We start from the raw sequence: 19,325 nt of genomic DNA, 5'->3' as shown, positions 1-19,325 counted from the left end.
TATGGGTCACTGGAGCTTAGGAGTTCTTTTTTTTTTTTTCTTTTCTTTTTTTTTTTTTTTTTTTGAGTTGGAGTCTTGCTGTGTCGCCCAGGCTGGAATGGAATGGCGCGATCTTGGCTTACTGCAACCTCTACCTCCTGGGTTCAAGCCATTCTCCTGCCTCAGCTTCATGAGTAGCTGGAATTACAGGCACCCACCACCACGCCCAGCTAATTTTTTGTATTTTTATTAGAAACGGGATTTCTCTTATGTTGGCCAGGCTGGTCTCGAACTCCTGACCTCGTGATCTGCCTGCCTTGGCCTCCCAAAGTGCTGGGATTACAGGCATGAGCTACCACACCCAGCCAGGAGCCTAGGAGTTCTTGACTATCTTGGGCAACATGGCAAAACCCATCTCTACAAAAAATACAAAAGTTAGCCGGGCGTGGTGGAACACATCTGTGGTCGCAGCCAATCAGGGGACTAAGGTGGGAGGATTATTTGAGCCCAGGAGGTTGAGGCTGTAGTGAACCAAGATGGTGCCACTGCACTCGCCTGGCGAGATCCTGTTTCCAAAAAAAGAAAAAAGAAACAAAGAAAATATAGAAAACTAGGTAGTCCCACCACTCAGAGGCAAACATTGTGGGGCGTTTTCACCACATCTTTTTGCTGTGAATTTTAAAAACATGATTGTGATTGTAGGTAATACTGAGCCAGACTCCGTGGTTGTAGGTAACAGGTGCCAACTCCCGCTAGCCTAACCTGAAACACAGAACTTCATTATAAGGTTAGAAGACTCAAGGCTGAGGCACAGCAGGCCCCAGAAGGCGTTTGGGATCAGGCCTAAAAGGCTCCCAGTGCTCCCCACTGCTTCATAAACACCGTTTCCTCCTCTCTAAGCCAGGTTTTTTTGTCTTTGTCTGGCCTACAAGCCAGAATATGCCCACCTGACAGCTTTCGCATTTGCACATTACCACGACACTCTGATTCCCAGCTGCAGATTCCTGAGAGAAATGATGTGGTTGGCCTTGCTTTGCTCAGGGTCTCCTTGGCCCTCTTAGCTATGGACAGGCAGCTGGGGTCACAGGGGGCTTTTTCGTTTTTTTCTGTACTTTACTGAGTGCATATGGTATGTGTGGGACACGACACTTGGTGCTGGGGACGCAGCAGTCAACGTGACAAAGCCCCTCACTGAAAAGAGAAAAACAGGCCAGGCACGGTGGCTCACACCTGTAACCCCAGCCCTTTGGGAGGCCAAGGCAGGCAGATCACTTGAGGCCAGGAGTCCGAGACTAGCCTGGCAACATGGCAGATGTCTCTACTAAAAATATAACAATTCGCTGTACGTGGTGGTGCGCATATGTCATCTAGCTCCTGCGGAGGCTGAGGCACGAGAATTACTTGAAGCCGGGAGGCAGAGGTTGTGGTAAGCCAAGATCACGCCACTGCACTCCGGCCTGGGTGACAAAACGAGACTCGGTCTCAAAAAAAAAAAGAGCAAAACAGTATACAAGAAAATAAAGCAACCGCTAACAAGTCCTGTGGATAAAACAAAACAGAATGTGTTGTTGGGAGTGAGAACTGTGGGCAGCTGTTTGGAAAGTCTGAGGAGGTAGCATTTGAATTAGGACCTGACTGATATAAACACGGTTACCTGGGACTCTTCCCTGTGAAGCAGATGGAGGACAAGGAATACCCAGAGAGAAGGGCTTGTTGTGAGCTGAGAGAAACCAGAGAAATAGCTGTCTCAAGTGGCATAGGCAGAATTGTATCAAATGATATTTAAAGCCTCTTTTTTTCCTAAGTATAAGTAACAACTACACATTGTTTAAAAAAGAAACAAACTAGAAAATTTAAGAATATAAAGGTAAACATTAAAATTATTCAGAATTATTCCACCCAAAGATAATCACCAGTGAACATTATGATATATTTCCTTATATTTTGTTTTTTTTTCCATTTTTTATGTACATTTTGTTCGTGGCATAATTAGCCCAGAAACACCCCAGGCCATAGATGAAGAGGGCCTGGTAACAGATTATATCTGTCCCTGCGTTATTTGCTACTCTTAACTGATTAAAAAAATAAAAAGAGAGCCCAGTGACTCATTAAACATGAGTTTTACAGACACAGAAAATCAAGTTCCTTGGCAACTCTGCTTTTGTAGAGGAGATAATAAGCTTTTTTCCTCAGCCATTCTGCTGCTGCAGTGTCTCAACTTTGTAAATAGTTTGACCGTTTCCATTAGGTCCTGACATGCAATGATCCTCGTTGTTCTGGTCACCATGCTGTCAGGAGAAGCCCTATGAATTGAGGCAAGAAGAATGAGAAGTTTCTGCAGTTTCTGGTATTACTGAGGAAAGTGGAAGCAGAAGGTACCATAAGGTCACATTTCACCGCTTGGTTGCAAAATCTACTGGGTAATTCATAACTGACTGGATCCCCAAGTTTGGAGTCTAATACAAGTAAAGGAAAACCCAAAATTACTTTTATACCTTGAATTCTCTGTACTAAATTCTTAATTTTGATTCTTCTTTCAGTTGGCTAAAGTAACTCAACTAATTTTTAGTTCAATTTCTCAGTGAATATCTGAGAATGCCATTATAGTGGCTTCACACACAAATGACAGTTTCACTGGACATAATTTAAGTCATAATAATTATTTTTCTACCAAAAGTCAGTAAACATTGCTCTATTTTTTTTTTTATTGTTTGTTTTGAGACAGGGTCTCTCTGTGTTGCCTAGTCAGTCAGGTTTGCAGTGGTGCAATTACGGCTCATTGCAGCCTCAACTTCCCTGGGCCCAAGTAATCCTCCCACTTCAGCCTCCCAAGTAGCTGGGACCACAGACATGAACCACTGACGACAGGGGGCAGTCCAAGTTTTCAGAATTCTTGTGACTGTTCTCATTTGTGGGGGTCTTCACGAGTATTTTAGTAGGAAGCTGGGAAGCTGTATTGGGATGCTTGCCAGATTCCATGCGAGGTAAGAGCAGGGACGATGGAGGGAATATTTTCCATCTCCGGTTAGTTGAATCTGCAGGTGGAATTACAGGCACCCACCACCACGCCCAGCTAATTTTGCAGAACTTTGGATACAGAGAGTAGACTGTATATATTTATGTGTGTATGTGAGAGTACAAACACACACACACACACACACACACAGTCATGCATCATTTAACAGTAAGGATACGATCTGAGAAATGCATCATTAGGCAATTTTGTCATTGTGCAAACATCAGAGAGTGTACTAACAGAAACCTAGATGGTATAGCCTGCTACACACTACAGCCTGTCACTGTATTGAATACTGTGGCAATTGTAACACAGTGGTAACCATTTGTGTATCTAAACATATCCAAATATGGCAAAGATACAGTAAAAATACAGAATCAAAAATTTCAGTGGTAGAATTGCTGTATAGCGTGTTTACCATGAATCCAGCTTCCAGGACTGGAAGGTGCTCTGGATGAGTCTCTGAGTGAATGTGAAGGCCTAGGACATTACTGTATACCAATGTAGGCTTTATAAACACTGTACACTTAGGCTATGCTACATTTGTAAAATATTTTTCTTTCTTCAATAATAAATTAACTTTGGCTTACTATAACCTTTTTACTTTATAAGCTTTTAAAATTTTTTCACTTTTTGACTGTTTCATAGAACTTAGCTTAAAACACAAACACATTGTACAGATGTACAGAAATATTTTTTCTTTATATCCTTATTCTATAAGGTTTTTTCTATTTTAAAAAAATCTTTTTTTTTTTACTTTTTAAGCTTTTTTTCTTAAAAACTGAGATGGAGGCACACACATTCGCCTAGGCCTGCCTACACGGGGTTAGAATCTTCACGCCACTGTCTTTACCTCCATATCTTGCCCACTGGAAGGTCTTCAGGGGCAGTAACATGCATGGAGCTGTTGTCTGCTTTGATAACAAGGCCTTTTTCTGGAACATTCCTGAAGGATCTGCCTGAGGCTGTTTGACAGTTAGCTCTTTTTTAACAAGTAGAAAAAATGCACTCTGAAATAATAATTGAAAGTATAATATAGGAAATACATAAACCAGAAACCTAGTCATTTATTGTCATTATCAAGCATTGCATACTTTACATGATTGTACGTGCTATACTTTTCCAATACCAGCAGCACAGTGGATTTCTTTACACCAGCATCACCACAAACACGCGAGTAATCCATTGCGCTGTGACATTATGATGGCTACCACATCACAAGGCGCTGGAAAATTTTCAGCTTCATTATAATCTTATGAGACTGCCATTGTATAAGCAGTCTGTCATTGACCAAAACATTGTTATCGGTGCATGACTATATATATCAACACACCCGCAATTAACAATGCCCCTCACAACCTTGCCTCCCTCAAATAACCAATGTGAACAGCTTATTGTGTATCTTTCCACCTCTCCTCCCTTCCTCCTTTTCCTCCTCCTGTTCTCTTTCTCTCTTTCTTTTCTTCTTTCCTCCAGCCCCTCATTCTTTCTCTCTGAAATCAAACTTTTTACTACGGACACACACACACAACTATGGTGGGGGAGGGCTGATTTCATGCAACTACTCCCAAGCTGTACACACTTCTGTGAAACACCTCCAGGTCAACACACCACAATATTGTTTTCTTTTTAATAGCTATATAATATGCCACAATATAGATATTCTATAGTTTACTCAACTAGGTTGTTTCTAGTTTAGTTTGGTTGTTTTTGTCTACTACTAACAACGATGCGGTGGAAAGACATGCTGAATTAGATTTTTTTCTAGTAGGAGCGACTGCTGAGCTATTTGAAGCAAAGGCTGATTTTTTTTTAACTCATTCATTTCCACTCCCCTGGCTCTCCATGTTGCCCTGGGAAGAGTTCTTTGAAGTATAACAAGTAAAACAAGGAGCTTTGGAATTTCCCAGCTCCTTGATGCTTAGCCTTTTTTATCAGTGCCCCATCTTCACTGGGGGTGCTTATCAGTTTCAAGTCTGAAGCATCCCTGCGTTTCATCTGGGCCTGCCTTGGTTGACAACTAGAAACCTAGATTTAGATACAGCCCTCCCTCCTGCTGGTGCAGTGAAGAGAAAGGTGTGCCTGAAGGAGAGAGTGACTTAGAGGAACCCTAAGGTTCTATCCTCTCACTTGACAAATGAAGCATAAATCTTCCATCTGGCTCTGAGAGACTTAAGAGACTTTTTCTTTATGACTCTGCTTAAAATAGTCTTCTCTCCACCCTCTTTACTTCCTGATTGTCAGACCTTCACCAGATTCCCGCGAAGACCTTTTGATTCGATGCAGTACTGTTTGCACCCCTGCGGTCCTGCTGAAATGAGTTATGCTTGCTGCATGCGTGTCTCCTCCCCAAACAGCAAGCAGAAGAGAATTCCAGGCCCTTTTGACTCATCTGTACACACTCTTGATTTCTTCCTCTGTGGTTGTTATAATCACATAGCAGATTTTGCCTTTGCCCATGTTAGGGCACCCCCTTCACTGAGGTCCACTTTAACTCAGAACCCCTCCCAGAGTCACTGCCGTGAATTCTACCAGCAAATAATTGGCGCCATTCTATGTAAGGTCTTTGACATGCTCAGCAGATATTTAATGGGCATCTCTAAGGTCCAAGGCATGCCACTTAATGCTGGGAATTCATAGGAAAAAGACATGTGCTTGTAATCCCAGCACTTTGGGAGGCCGAGGAGGGCAGATCTCTTGAGGTCAGGAGTTCGAGACCAGTCTGGCCAACATGGTGAAACTCCATCTCTACTAACATTACAAAAATTAGATGGGTGTGGTGGTGTGCGTCTGTAATCCCAGCTACTTGGGAGGCTGAGGCACAAGAACTGTTTGAATCCATGAGGCAGAGGTTGCAGTGAGCTGAGATCGCGCCACTGCGCTCCAGCCTGAGCGACAGCATGAGACTCTGTCTCTACACAAAACAAAACAAAAAAGACTCGTGAAACTCTGTGACACATGAAACCCCAGCAAAGTGGTAGGTGCTCCAGGCCTTTGGGAGCACAGAGCTCGGGCCTGGGAAGGCAAGTAAAGGCTTCAGAGAAAAGAGGACATTTGAGCTGGGTCCTAAAGGATGAAGAGAAACTCAAGCCAGATGGAGGAGAAGGAACAAAGCCACTGACAGGTGAAAGCGCCAGGAATGCTGGCCCAGATGAAGTGCCAAGTAGATGAATTAAAGTCGTGGCAGATGAGACTAAAGAACAAGATTGAAGCAAGCGGTGAAGGGCTTTGAATCCATTCACTCATTAATTCTTCCTGCATTCAATAAATTTACTAGATCAGCACTGTCAAAAGAAATAGAATGTGGGCCACATGTATAATTTAAACTTTTCTAGTAGTCGTATAAACACAGAAAGGTAAAAAGAAACAGATGAAATTAATTTAACAATATATTTTATTTAACCTAATACATCCTAAGTATCATTTCAACATGTAATCAATATAAAGTTCTCTTTTTTTTTTTTTTGAGACAGAGTCTCACTCTGTCGCCAGGCTGGAGTGTAGTGGCATGATCTCGGCTCACTGCAGCCTCCACCTCCTGGGTTCAAGTGATTCTCTTGCCTCGGCCTCCTGGGTAACTGGAAGTACAGGTGTGTGCCACCACGCGTGGCTAATTTTTGTATTTTTAGTAGAGACGGGGTTTTGCCATGTTGCCCATGATGGTCTCAATCTCTTAACCTCTTGATCTGCCCGCCTCGGCCTCTCAAAGTGCTGAGATTACAGACGTAAGCCACCATACCCAGCCATAAAATTCTTAATGAAATATTTTTACATTTTTTTAATAAACTCTGTATTCAAAATCTGGTACTTAGGGCTTTACCTCAAATTTAGTTGCTAAGTTTCCATAAAAAATACTGGAACTATATTTATATTTCATAAAATTTACAGTTGAAAAGTAGATTTCACATACCCAAGTCCTTCCAAATATAGTTCTTAATTTTCCAAAAATTGGGTCAAATACCAGGTTTAAATTTTAGATTAATTTTAATTAAACAGTATTAAAAAATCAGTTCCTTTCTTGTGCTAGTCAGATTTCAAGTGCCCAGAAACCATGTGTGGCTAGGGGCTACCATATTGCATAGTTCTAGACTACCCAAGGATGTTTGGACTGAATACTGAAAGTACTCAGTTCTAGGAGGGAAGCACTGAGTAACTTTAAACAGGAAAATGATTGAGCAGGTGTTTTAGAGAGGTCATTTTTAGAAAGAATGATTTTTTTTCATATCTGCTAAAAGATGTTATTCAAAACTTTAGGCAGAACGGAGAGGAAGAAAAAAGGAAAAACAGTTATTAAAACATTTAAGTGGACAGACTGCACGTACTATGGGAAGTCCTATTTATAGAGCGGCCATTAATGTGCTGATTATAAATCATCCTTATATTTTTGCGGAAGTTTGTCCTTAAATCTCTCTAAAGTCAATGTATATATAGTCCTCCTCCTTTCTATGGCTTTGATAACGAGGAGAACTGTGTGGCCTGACTGGATATGTGAACTGGATGACCCCCATGAGCAGTCTTTTACATAACCCCAACTTTTGAAAACTGCATTTGATGATTTTCCCCAGATCATGCCCAGGTTCTGCACACTGAGGTCTACCTTGCTGAGCCGCTGCTGTTATCCTCTGGCAGTGAGGGATCCCTGTGGTGTGAGGCTGTGTCTTGTTTAACAGGGGACAAGATTAGAAAAGGAAGGTGCTGGCACACAGACCGTGTTCCTAAACCATGCTGTAACAGCTTGGCTTTGTCCCAGAGGTTCCATGGTGCCAATACATGAAAAATAAAATGAAACTCAAGCAATGGTTTCAACCGTGTGGGAAAATTCAGGAAAAACACAACCAGCCATAGGCAATGTTTGGACCAACAAACCATTTTATGATTTACAAATCCATGGAACTAAAGAGGAAGAGTAAACAAAATGTGTAATTCCCAAAGCAGTGTAATTGCTTTCCTCATTTAGTCATATGTTCTGTTGACTGCTGGGTAGAAATATTATCACTGACTGCTCTACTTTTCCTTCAAGAAGTCAGGTAAAAACTCAGAAATTTACTATTTCTTGTTCACTTGCTTTTAGCTTTTTTTTTTTTTTTTTTTTTGAGACTGAGTTTCATTCTGTCACTCTGCTCACTGCAACCTCCGCCCCTCGGGCTCAAGTGATTCTCCTGCCTCAGCCTCCCGAGTAGCAGGAATTACAGGTACCTGCTACCACACCCGTCTACTTTTTGTATTTTTAGTAGAGACTGGGTTTCACCATGTTGGCCAGGCTGGTCTTGAACTCCTGACCTCAGGTGATCCGCCCGCCTCGGCCTCCCAAAGTCCTGGGATTACGTGCATGAGCCACTGTGCCTGGTCTGCTTTTAGCTTTTTAATAAAATAATATTTTGCTACACTGGTCAGAACATCACTTACTGCGGGATTTTTATATCATGTCTCAGACCAAAAATGGTAAATTCTTTTTTTATGCTTATTTCTTCCTTAAAATTTTTAACTTTTGTGGATACATATTAGGTGTATATATTTATGGGGTACGTAAGATACTTTGATACAGGCATGCAGTGTATTAGGATCACATCAGGGTAAATGAGGTATCCATCACCTCAAGCATTTGTCCTTTCTTTGTGTTATAGATAATCCAATTATAGTCTTTTAGTTATTTTTAAGTGTACGATAAGTTATTGTTGACTAGAGTCACCCTCTTGTGCTATCAAATACTAGATCGCATTCATTCTACCTAAATTTTTGTATCCATTAGCCATTCCCACTTCCCCCTCTCCCTTCCCAGACAGACACTGGTAACTATCAATCTACTGTCTATCTCCATGAGTTCAATTGCTTTAATATTTAGCTCTCAGAAATAAGTGAGAACATTCAAAGTCTGTCTTTCTGTGCCTGGCTTATTTCACTTAACATGACCTCCAGTTCCATACATGTTGTTGGAAATGACAGGATCTCATTCTTTCTTATAGCTGAATAGTACTCCATTGTGTATATGTACCACATTTTTTTTCTTTTTTTGAGAGAGGATCTCACTCTGTCACCCAGGCTGGAGTACAGTGGCACGATCATGGCTCACTGCAGCCTCAGCCTCCTAGGCTCAAGTGATCCTCCCATCTCAGCCTCTTTTATGTATTTATTTATTTTTATTTATTTATTTTTTTAAGGGACAAGGTCTTACCCTGTTGCTCAGGCTGGAGTGAGTGCAGTAGCTCCATCAAAGCTCATTTTAGCCCCGAACTCCTGGCCTCAAGCCATCCTTCACCTCAGCCTCTCCAGTAGCTAGGACGACTGGCATGTGCCTAGCTAATTTTTTTATTTTTGTAGAGACACTATATTTCCCAAGCTGGTCTCGAGCTCCTGGGCTGAAGCAATCCTCCTACCTCAGTCTCCTAAAGCATGGGCAGTTTACAGGCATGAGCCACTCCATCCAGCTGGTAAATTCTTGAAGTCAGAAGCAAATCTTCTTACCCAGTTTCTAACTAAATTAAATACGTTAAGACCTCATACATTCTGACTTTGCTGACTCAGAATTGCAGATCTTTTGGAGAAAGGTCACGATGAAACTTACTTTTGACTGTTCATGATAAAAGAGGGTTACTATAAATTAATATTATAATAATTGATTATATTGGAGGACATATTACTTTCAAGTTTGCACAATTACCGAGAAAGTCTCATTCACAGAAAACAGTCAGTAAGCTGACTGTGCAGGATTGTTCTCTGTTTGCTAAGGACATTAAACACCAGCACCTTATAACCTACCTGGTTTAAATTTGCTAAAGCTCTAAGCACGAAGAAAAGTTCCTGTAACTTTGAAAGCATTTAGTAAATTGGTTCTTTTCCATTTCTTTTGAGTTGCAGTTATATACAAAAAGATAAATGCCACTTATTCTCTTAAAATACTCTCCACATGGGAATTAGATGAGCAAAGAGAATCTACTTTGAGACTTAGGAACTGAGTCGAGGTAACCTGTAGAACGAAAGGAGAAATTTGGAGAGTAGACAAAAGGCTTTGTTCCCACCCAATTCAACTGGGCTCTCTTTTGCTCCTTAAAAATATACTTCAGGCCAGGGGCAGTGGCTCCCACCTGTAATTCCAGCACTTTGGGAGGCCAAGGCAGGCAGATCACCTGAGGTCAGGAGTTTGAGACCAGCCTGGCCAACATGGTGAAACCGTGTCTGTACTAAAAATACAAAAATTAGCTGGGCGCGGTGGCGCATGCCTGTAATCCCAGCTATTCAGGAGGCTGAGGCAGAAGAATTGTTTGAACCCAGGAGGTGGGGGTTGCAGTGAGCTTAGATCATACCATTGCACGCCAGCCTGGGCGACAAGAGCAAAACTCCATCTCAAAACAAAACAAAACAAAACAAAAATGCACTTCAGGAATCCAGGCCTTTCCCACCACACACACACACACACACGCCTTCTATAAGACAACAGAAATTGCCTCACTGACTTTATTTTCAAAACTTGGCATCTTGGTCCTAAGGAGGATCCCAGATAACTTCACAGAGTTTTCACCCAAGTAAAAGACTGCTTTTCCCATCTAGAAAGCCTTATCATTTGATTTTGTCTTTAAACCTACCCACGTTTTGGGCTCCACAGGGGCAAGCACTACAGTACATGACTCTGACTGGTTGGCAATAAGCAGTTTTTAAATTTCATTAATAAACCCCCATATTTAAGCCACAAAACAAAATGAGGAGGGGGATTGGGGTTGGAAATAGAGGTGGGCAATGGTCCACTGAGAGCTCTGGGACCCTGACCCAGCTCTCCCCAAAACATCAGCTCTGGCCTGATTGACAGAAAATAACTAGCATTGCCCTTGAGACACTGTGTGCTGAGTCCTCTAAAAACCAAGTCGCCTTGTTTTTAGAAGGCAGAATCCCTTCTCCTTCCATAAAGCCCAGACTGCAGAAAATGGGCTCTAAGAACATGTTTCTTCCCCCACAACAGTTCATTTCTATGAGGAGAGGAAGAGCAAATGTGGGAATAGAGGATACATTCTTTTGTTTACCTTTTTTGTTTTTTGCCTTTCTACCTAGAGGCAGGCATGGGGGGATACTATGCTGAGTAATGACCTCGTGCTCACGGAGCTTACTGTCTAGCTGGATGTTGATAAAGGTTCTCTGCTGACCAAACTTTAGTCAAACTCTTAAACCTTCTCCGAGGCCCATCTGTGCACTTCCTTGTAAAACCCAGTTTTAGCAAAGAACTCTGCTAACTCACTTTAGCAAGATCCCCTACCCTCAATAACTGATTGGGGTGCTCATCCTCCATCATACCCAGGTGCTGTCTGATCATGTTGGTCTTTCAGCAAGAGTCTTGTTAGGTCGGTGTAGCCAGAACTTTCCTTACTCCTGATGTTATTACCTCTTAGTAATTTTCCATCCACTGACTCCCAGCCTGCTCCTTGACTATAAATTCCCACTTGCCCACGCTGTATTCAGAGTTGAATCCCATCCCTCTCCCCCACTGCAAAATTCTGTTGCCGTAGTCCCTGTACCCATCGTAATGGTCCCCAATAAAGCTTCCCTTACCATGCTTTAACAAGAATCATTGAACATTTTTTTTCTTTAACAATATACAAATATTTGAGTTAAGACTGGGTTTTATCTGGCCAAGAAGTGAAAAGTTAAATGTTGCAGTGAATTGCAAGGAGTGAATGTCCACTGTGATAGTCAGTGGGGAAGGTAATACAGAAAGAGCCTTTAGTTCACTGTGATAGTAAAAGGCAGAAGGTAATAGAGTGCATTCAAAGGTTGTTGTAATGAGCAAATGTGTTTTTATCAGAGTCTAAAAGAAATCCTGGATAAGGATCAACCCAATTTATGTGAATGTAACACTGGCATTATATTGAATGACCAAGTTATCAGTTATGAAACATGGAGGAAATAGAACATAATACATGTGTTCTTGGCCAGGCACCGTGGCTCACACGTAAAATTTCAGCACTTTGGGAGGCTGAGGTGGGAGGATCGCTTGAGGTCAGGACTTCGAGCCCAGCCTGGGCAACACAGCAAGACCCCGTCTCTACAAAAACATACAAAAAATTACTGGGCATGGTGGCACACGCCTGTAGTCTCAGCTACTCAGGAGGCTGAGGCAGGAGGATTGCTTGAGCCCAGGAGTTAGAGGTTACAGTGAGCTATGATCTCGCTACTGCACTCCAGCCTGGGTGAGAGAGCAAAACCTTACCTCTTAAAAAAAGAAAAAAGGGTTCTTTAAAAAAATTTGTATATTAATAGTGTTAAAAGACACATTATGAGTATGAGAAACAGGTATGGTTTTCTTTTGGAAAGAAGATAAATTTGGAAAATCATATATAAAGTTGGGAATGTTAAGTAGTATTGGTTGCAGAAGACATTGGAGGAGAGAAATGTTTCAGGGCCAAGGAGCAGAAATAGAACATGCTAAGTCAGTTAAATGCAAGGAACTGGTGGAATTCAGCAAGAGGCTGGAGAGCAGATAAATAATGAGGAAGATGCTGCAAAATATCTACCACTTGGTGAGGACAAGAAAGCGCCCTAGAACACAGTTGGGGTTTGTACAGATGAAGCAGAGGGCGTAACTGAGGCTGAAAAGTCCCACTACACATGTGCCTCAATTAGGTAGTGATATTGTAGTGAGAAAATTCACACTGAAGTGTGAAGTGTGAAGTGAAGTAGACGGTCACTTGGGATCATTCCCTAGGCTAATTATCTTCCTCTTCTGGGGAAGATATGGAGCTGATTTGGGGAAGTGTTTGTGCCAAAGACGAAAAATTGGATCACTAGGGTGAAGAACTTACATTATGCACAAAAGAGTTGTATTTGAGTCTGTCCTCATGGAACTTCTTGGGGACCAGTGACAGACCTGATGCATTTTCCACTGATATGATCATGGACAGTGTAAATAATAAATCAAGTGTTTGTGGATTTAAACCTTCTTACCCGTCCCTGCTACAGGGGAGGAAACTTGAGAAGGGGCGGGAATGTGAGTTAGCAACCCCTTCCTTTCCTCCCTCCTCCCAGCGTTTGATAAGGTGAGGTCAGGTGACTGTACAGTGGGCTGTGGGCAGAAACAGATTTGCTGAAAAGAAATGAGGAAGGCAGACATCCCAAGGCATGTTTGGAACATTCGGGTTAAATGCAGCATAGCATTATTCAGCAATAAAAAGGAACGAAGTATTGATATCCACTACAACATAAACGAACCTTGAAAACATTATGCCAAGAAACCAGTCACAAAAGACCATATATTGTGTGATTCCATTGACATAAAATGTCCTGAATAGGCAAGTCTATGGCGACACCTCATTCCAGACTATTTTTCCAGCTTCCTCTTTTTCTCTGCCTGCCCCCATCACCCCATGCAGCATTTGCTCTGTCCTCAACAAATGACCCACTGTTCACTGAAAAATCTATGTGCTTTCAGATCTCTACACCTTTGCCACCTTTATTATCGTCCAGTACATGTCTGTTCTTCTAGGCCCAGCTTAACTGGCAACACCAAATTAAACTGAACAATCCTGACGCCTGCTGAGAGGAGCTCTTCCCCACTAAAAAGTGAGCTCAGATTTGGAATAGTGTAGAACATCCAGGCTGGAACCAGACCTGGAGGTTATCTAGTCCTAGTTCAGTCCCTTCATATGATAGAGGAGGAAACTGAGGCCCCAAGAGGATGAATGGCCTGTCAAGTCCTGAAGCACACTGAGGGCAAAATCCCAGGCACGCCCCATGCAGGGCTCTCTGCCTTGCACTTCAACCTTTCTGCAGTTTTTTTGTTTTGTTTGGGTTTTTTGTTTTTTGTTTTTTGAGACAGAGTCTCACTCTGTTGCCCAGGCTGGAGTGCAGTGGTGCGATCTTGGCTCACTGTCAGCTCCACCTCCAGGGTTCACGCCATTCTCCTGCCTGAGCCTCCCAAGTAGCTGGGACTACAGGCGCCCGCCACCATGCCCGGCTATTTTTTTTTTTTTTTTTTTGTATTTTTAGTAGAGACGGGATTTTGCCATGTTAGCCAGGATGGTCTCGATCTCCTGAGCTCGTGATCCACCCACTTCGGCCTCCCAAAGTGCTGGGATTACAGGCGTGAGCCACCATGCCCAGCCTCTGCAGTTATTTTTGATGGAACAAATATTTATCAAATATTTGCTGTGTACCCATATTTTATGATGTCAGCCTATTCCTTAAAAACTCTTACATGGGCTGGGCACCTGTAATCCCAGCACTTTGGGAGGCTGAGGTAGGCAGATTACTTGAGGCCAGGAGTTCAAGATCAGCCTGGCCAACATGGTGAAACCCCATCTCTACTAAAAAGACAAATGGCCAGGCATGGTGGCGCACACCTATAATCCCAGCTACTCGGGAGGCTGAGGCAGGAGAATCGCCTGAACTTGGGAGGCAGAGGTTGCAGTGAGCCGAGATCGTGCCACTGCACTCCAGCCTGGGCGACAGAGCAAGCCCCTGTTTTAAAAAACAAAAAACAATTCTTACATGGTTCCTCATTATCGTCATGCAATAGGGTACATAAGCCTCTTCATAGCCCAGGCTGTCCCTACAATTCCAGCTTCACTCCTTGCTACTCCCCCCCATATCTGGCCATCCACCATTTTGAACTGGTCAGCATAATGTAATGTAGTGAACATGTGCAAAGACTTCAGAATCAAAGGCCTGGGTGTGAACCAGGTCTCTCCACTTACTTAACCACATTATCTTGAAAAATTTTAATTCATCTTTCAGAGCCCCTGTTTCATCATCTGTAAAACTGGAATAACAATACTTCTCTTCTAAGATCATTGATAGGATTACTTTGGTTATTTAAAAAGCATTTCTGTGCCATTACTAGTAATATTTATCATTTTAAATGATGACAATTATTACTTTCCTCAGAAAGCTTCTCTGCCCTCCCAACATTATGGAAGTTGCCCTTATAGCTCCTGTGCTTATTTCCTAACAGTGTAAATTCCTGTTGAATGTTCATCTCTACCACTGAGCATGAGCTCTTGGAAAACAGGACTATTGTTTCTCATTCAACTTGGTTAACTCCAAAACATTGATGATGACCAGGAAATGCTTGTTGGTTGAAAGGAAAAGAAGAAAGAAGTAAAGCAATAAGCAAGGTGCTGTGGGGGCCATGAACATGGCAAAGGCAAAGCCCCTACCATCCAGATGTAGAACCTCTAGCTGGACAGACAAATTACAGATTGCTATCTTTGAGTCTCCTGTAAGGATAAAGTATATTTATGAGAGGGGAAAAGGAACTTTAAAAAAACTTATTTTTTCCTTATTGTGGGCTATATCATACGTACAGGAATGCATAAAAGTAGTACGTAGAGTTTGAGGAATAAAATGAACACTCATGTAACCGCCATGCAGGACGAGAAATAAAAGAGAATTGCGGAAGCTCCACCCTCCCCATATGTCTCCCCTGTCACAGCTTCCTTCCTCTCCCCAAGAAGTAACTCCTGTCCTGGATTTCGTGATAATCATTTCCTTGCTTCTCTTTATGACTTTATTGCCTATGTATGGATCCGTAACCAATATAGCTTTGTTTTTGAACCTTATATAAACTGAACCATACTGTATTCATATTCTTGAGACTGGCTTGTGTCCCTCAAGTTTGTGAAATTAATCCATGTTGTCGAAGATAGCTGTGGTTCTTTTTCTTTTAATTACTATAGTATTCCATTATATGACTATGTCACAATTTATCCATTATTGCTAATGGACATACAGGATTTTTCCAGTTGGGGAACGACAAACAGTGCTTCCATTAATATTGTTGTATCCATTTTCTCCAGTATCTAAACATGCAGCATTCTTTTTGTTGATATTGTTGAGAATTCATTCTACCTCTGGAAGCAGTGAAATCCCTAGGAGAAGAAAAATTCAAACTAGTTTGCACAAAAAAGATTTAAATAGGTAGACAAGAGTCTCAAAGTCTGCTTGAAAATGTGTGTTTGAAAACTTTGTGTTTCTCAAAGTGTGCTCCAAGATGGCCCACGACAAAATCATGTGGAGAATTTGTTAAATATACAGATTAAAGACCCAGCCCAAACCCACCAACCAAGACCCTCTGCAGATACGGCCTGGAAAGCTGTGTTTGAGCAAGCTTACCACCCACCCCCACATGACTCATGTAGATCACCAACCCTCTACCTTTTTGTTTTCTTTTTTCATTTGTTAGCATTTAGCTAAGCTCCCTCCTTGTGGCTTCAAGCCACCAGAACACAGCCTCCCTACCTCCCCCCACATATACACCTTTAATCTTCTCCCAGCTCTCCTGCTGAAGAACTGGGCCTTCGTGACAGCAGCCTACTTTGGGAGTTTCCCTTCCTCAGAATTCTGCAGTAGCCCATAGCACTCCATCAATGATGGGAGCAGCTCCAGCCTGTTTTATTTATTATTTTTTTTTTTTTTGTCAGCGTGTGATTACTCATGTCTCCTGACTGATCAAGGTCCACATTTGTCAAGGTCAAGAGTTGGGCAGAAGCTCTGGTTTCTCTTTAAGTGGTAATGCCTCATAACCAACTTTACCAAAGTAACCTGGGTGACACTTGTGGAAGTTGATGCACACCACCAGCATTCCCCTGGCCTCCCAGGTGCTTCCTGTGCTTGGCCAGGCCTTTACTTTCTGTAGATGATACAGGTGTAATGGAACAAATCTCAGCAGTGGGTGCAACGTTAGGAGAGGAGAAGGGGCAGTACTTTCGTGCCCAGAAAATCAGCTTCCCTTGATATGTCCTCCTTGGACTAGCATGCCTGCCAACAGTCTCCAAGCGGACTACCTTTAGCACACCTACACACTGCGGTCCTAGCCTTTTGCTTTCTTCTCCACATCTCTCTCCCTCATCCCTCAATCTCGCCCCTATTCCCAAATGCTCCAGAACACTCAGAAGTCTCATTTTAACTCCAAAGTCTTTCCATGACCCCTAGCAATGTTTTACCTAAATAGGCACTTATTGTTTTAAATAGACCTTCCTTTTTAGAGAAGTCTTAGCTTCACTGCAGAATTGAGCAGAGTTCCCATATACTAGTTACACTGCTCTAAAAATCCTGTACTCTGCCTACTCATCCCCCCCGCCCTCTGCTCATCAATCATTGATCTTTTTAAACCTGCCTCCAGTTTTGACTTTTCCAGAATGTCATATAATTGGAACCATACAATATGTACTCTTTTCAGAGGAGCTTGTATCACTGAGTAATATATATTTAAGTTTAGCGCTGAATAATATTCCCCTGTCCATCTGGATATATCAGTTTATCCATCCATTAAAATACTGAAGATCATCCTGGGTGCGTCCAAGTTTTGTCAATTATGCATGAAGTTGCTGTCAACATCCATATGCAAGTTTTTGGGTAGATGTTCAGGTTTCAGCTCATTTGGGTAAACACCAAGAAGTGCAATTGCTAAAAAGTATGGTAAGAGTATGTTCAGTTTAAGAAACTGCAGTGTATTCTGAAGTGGATGTACCATTTTGTGTTCCCACAAGCAATGAGTGAGAGTTCCTATTGCTCCATGTCCTCACCAGCATTTGGCGGTGTCAGTGCTTTGGATTTTGGCTATTCTAATAGATGTGTAGTGGTACTTCATTGTTGTTTTAATTGAGACACCTAGTTTTAAAACCACTACTCTTCACTTTTTTCTCTGTGTTTTTGGGGGTCTTGTGTTTTAAAATTTTGCAGAGCAAATTATGAGCAAGTGATAGTGATCTTTCATTATTAAACATGATTTACAAATATTTCAGACTAACTCTCTTTTTTTCCTTTTAAATATAGATAAATGCAGAGGGAACACCAGAGGACGTTTTTCTTCAACTCTGCACAGCTATTGACTCTATTTTCTGAAGGCGAAAATGCATGTTTGTTAGAATGGAAACAGAGAAAAACATTAAAAAGTTCATTCCTTAACACAATGTTTCAAGTTAAACCTTTTGTGTCACCCCCACCCCCATCACCACCCCCTAAATCCTGACAGCACTGTTTGCTTCCCAGCTAGACCTGTGTGAGAGGTGTCTGGAAATCATGCATGGTGTATTTGGGACTATCAACCTCTTCTCCACACTTCAGACAACTGTCTGCACTCACAGCACGCACACTTTGTATCATGCAGGCCACACTCAGAGCTAGTCAGTACGTGAACAGTGGTGCAGTGCCAGTCTGTGTCCGTTGTGATCACAGGCCTTGCTAGACCCTGATCATCTGGTTCTCCTCTCATTAAGCATCCCTAACTCCCAGTCACACCTTCCTCTCCCTAAGATTTACATCCTGTTCCCCGATGGAGGCCCCTGGCATAGGGGACAGCCCTGGGCATCTTCCTTTGGTGTCTGGCTGTTTTGTCAACTCTCATCCACTGGTGGCTCAGAGCCATAAGGTGGGTTGATGATTACACAATGCCTTGTACATGATATAGAGGCATCAAGCAAGTAAAATTTGACAGAAATTTTTAAAATATGAAAATGTATAGCTTTTCCAAGATGGTAAAACCCAGGTTAGTCATCAGTAACATTCTCTATTTTTAAGAAACTTGGAATACTGTCAGTCATTATGGCTAAGAGAACAAATCTGATAAATTGTGTAACCTAGTTTCTTCTCTACATGGTGATGCATTTCAGCAATTATAAATTAATATAAATGACCAAAAGTAACTTAAAAGCATGAGATATTTGCTATTTCATTCATTGGGCACATATCAAATTATAATTTTGATTTTAAATGGTCACCCATTTATTTGTTGCCAAGCAAGTAAAAAAAAAAAAATACCATAACAAACCTGATGTGGGTGGCAGGGGCATGTCAGTAAGTGGTGTGTTCAATGTTGTGTTTGTTTCATATGGGCCCTTTCCAGGAGTTTGCAAACCTTGTCATACCCATATGCAAAATTGTGTTTCCTTGCATTAAACCAGTGAAGTTTGGGTTCTCTTTTGTGCTATCAGTTGTAAAATCAGAGCTTCTTATATATTCTACTGGAATAACTGCATCTTCCACTCAGTCACTACAAAAAAGCATAGTTTCAGTTTGCATGAATTTTTTTTTTTTCTTCAGTGGTTGTGCAGATAAGGATCCATTTCTGGGATAGAATTGTATTTTTTAAGTCTTTTTTTTTTTCTTGAAATGGATATGTACAAATAAAATAAATGGACGACAGGATAACTCTTTTTCTATTTATTTGTAACACATCATTCTGGAAAGCATTTGAAGCCTTATTCCAAACAGAATTAGAAGCGAACACAGAAATAGTCAAGATTTACGATACGCTTATATGGTTTTAATTTTAGCTATAGATCAGTTTTGAGTTATTACAGAGAGAACTCAATGTATTCATGATACATGGTAACTTTCATATTTCCTCTTT

At 41.7% G+C, this 19,325-nt stretch overlaps 1 protein-coding gene across 2 annotated transcripts in view; it reads left to right on the top strand.

Moving 5' to 3' along the window:
- The window catches only part of AK5 (adenylate kinase 5), a 280,448-nt gene extending 262,562 nt beyond the window's left edge, over positions 1-17,886 (top strand). For both annotated transcript variants that reach the window (XM_054480193.2, XM_054480202.2), the window contains exon 14: positions 17,750-17,886. In XM_054480193.2, the coding sequence (XP_054336168.1) occupies positions 17,750-17,818 (69 nt within the window). In that variant the 3' untranslated portion in view covers positions 17,819-17,886. The remainder of the gene's footprint in view (positions 1-17,749) is intronic.
- The last annotated feature ends 1,439 nt before the right edge of the window (positions 17,887-19,325 follow it).

Source organism: Pongo pygmaeus, chromosome 1, assembly GCF_028885625.2.
Source record: "Pongo pygmaeus isolate AG05252 chromosome 1, NHGRI_mPonPyg2-v2.0_pri, whole genome shotgun sequence".
In the NCBI taxonomy this organism is placed as follows: domain Eukaryota; kingdom Metazoa; phylum Chordata; class Mammalia; order Primates; family Hominidae; genus Pongo; species Pongo pygmaeus.
The sequence above is the reverse complement of the archived record's forward strand: the minus strand, read 5'-3'. Positions and strand labels throughout refer to the sequence as shown.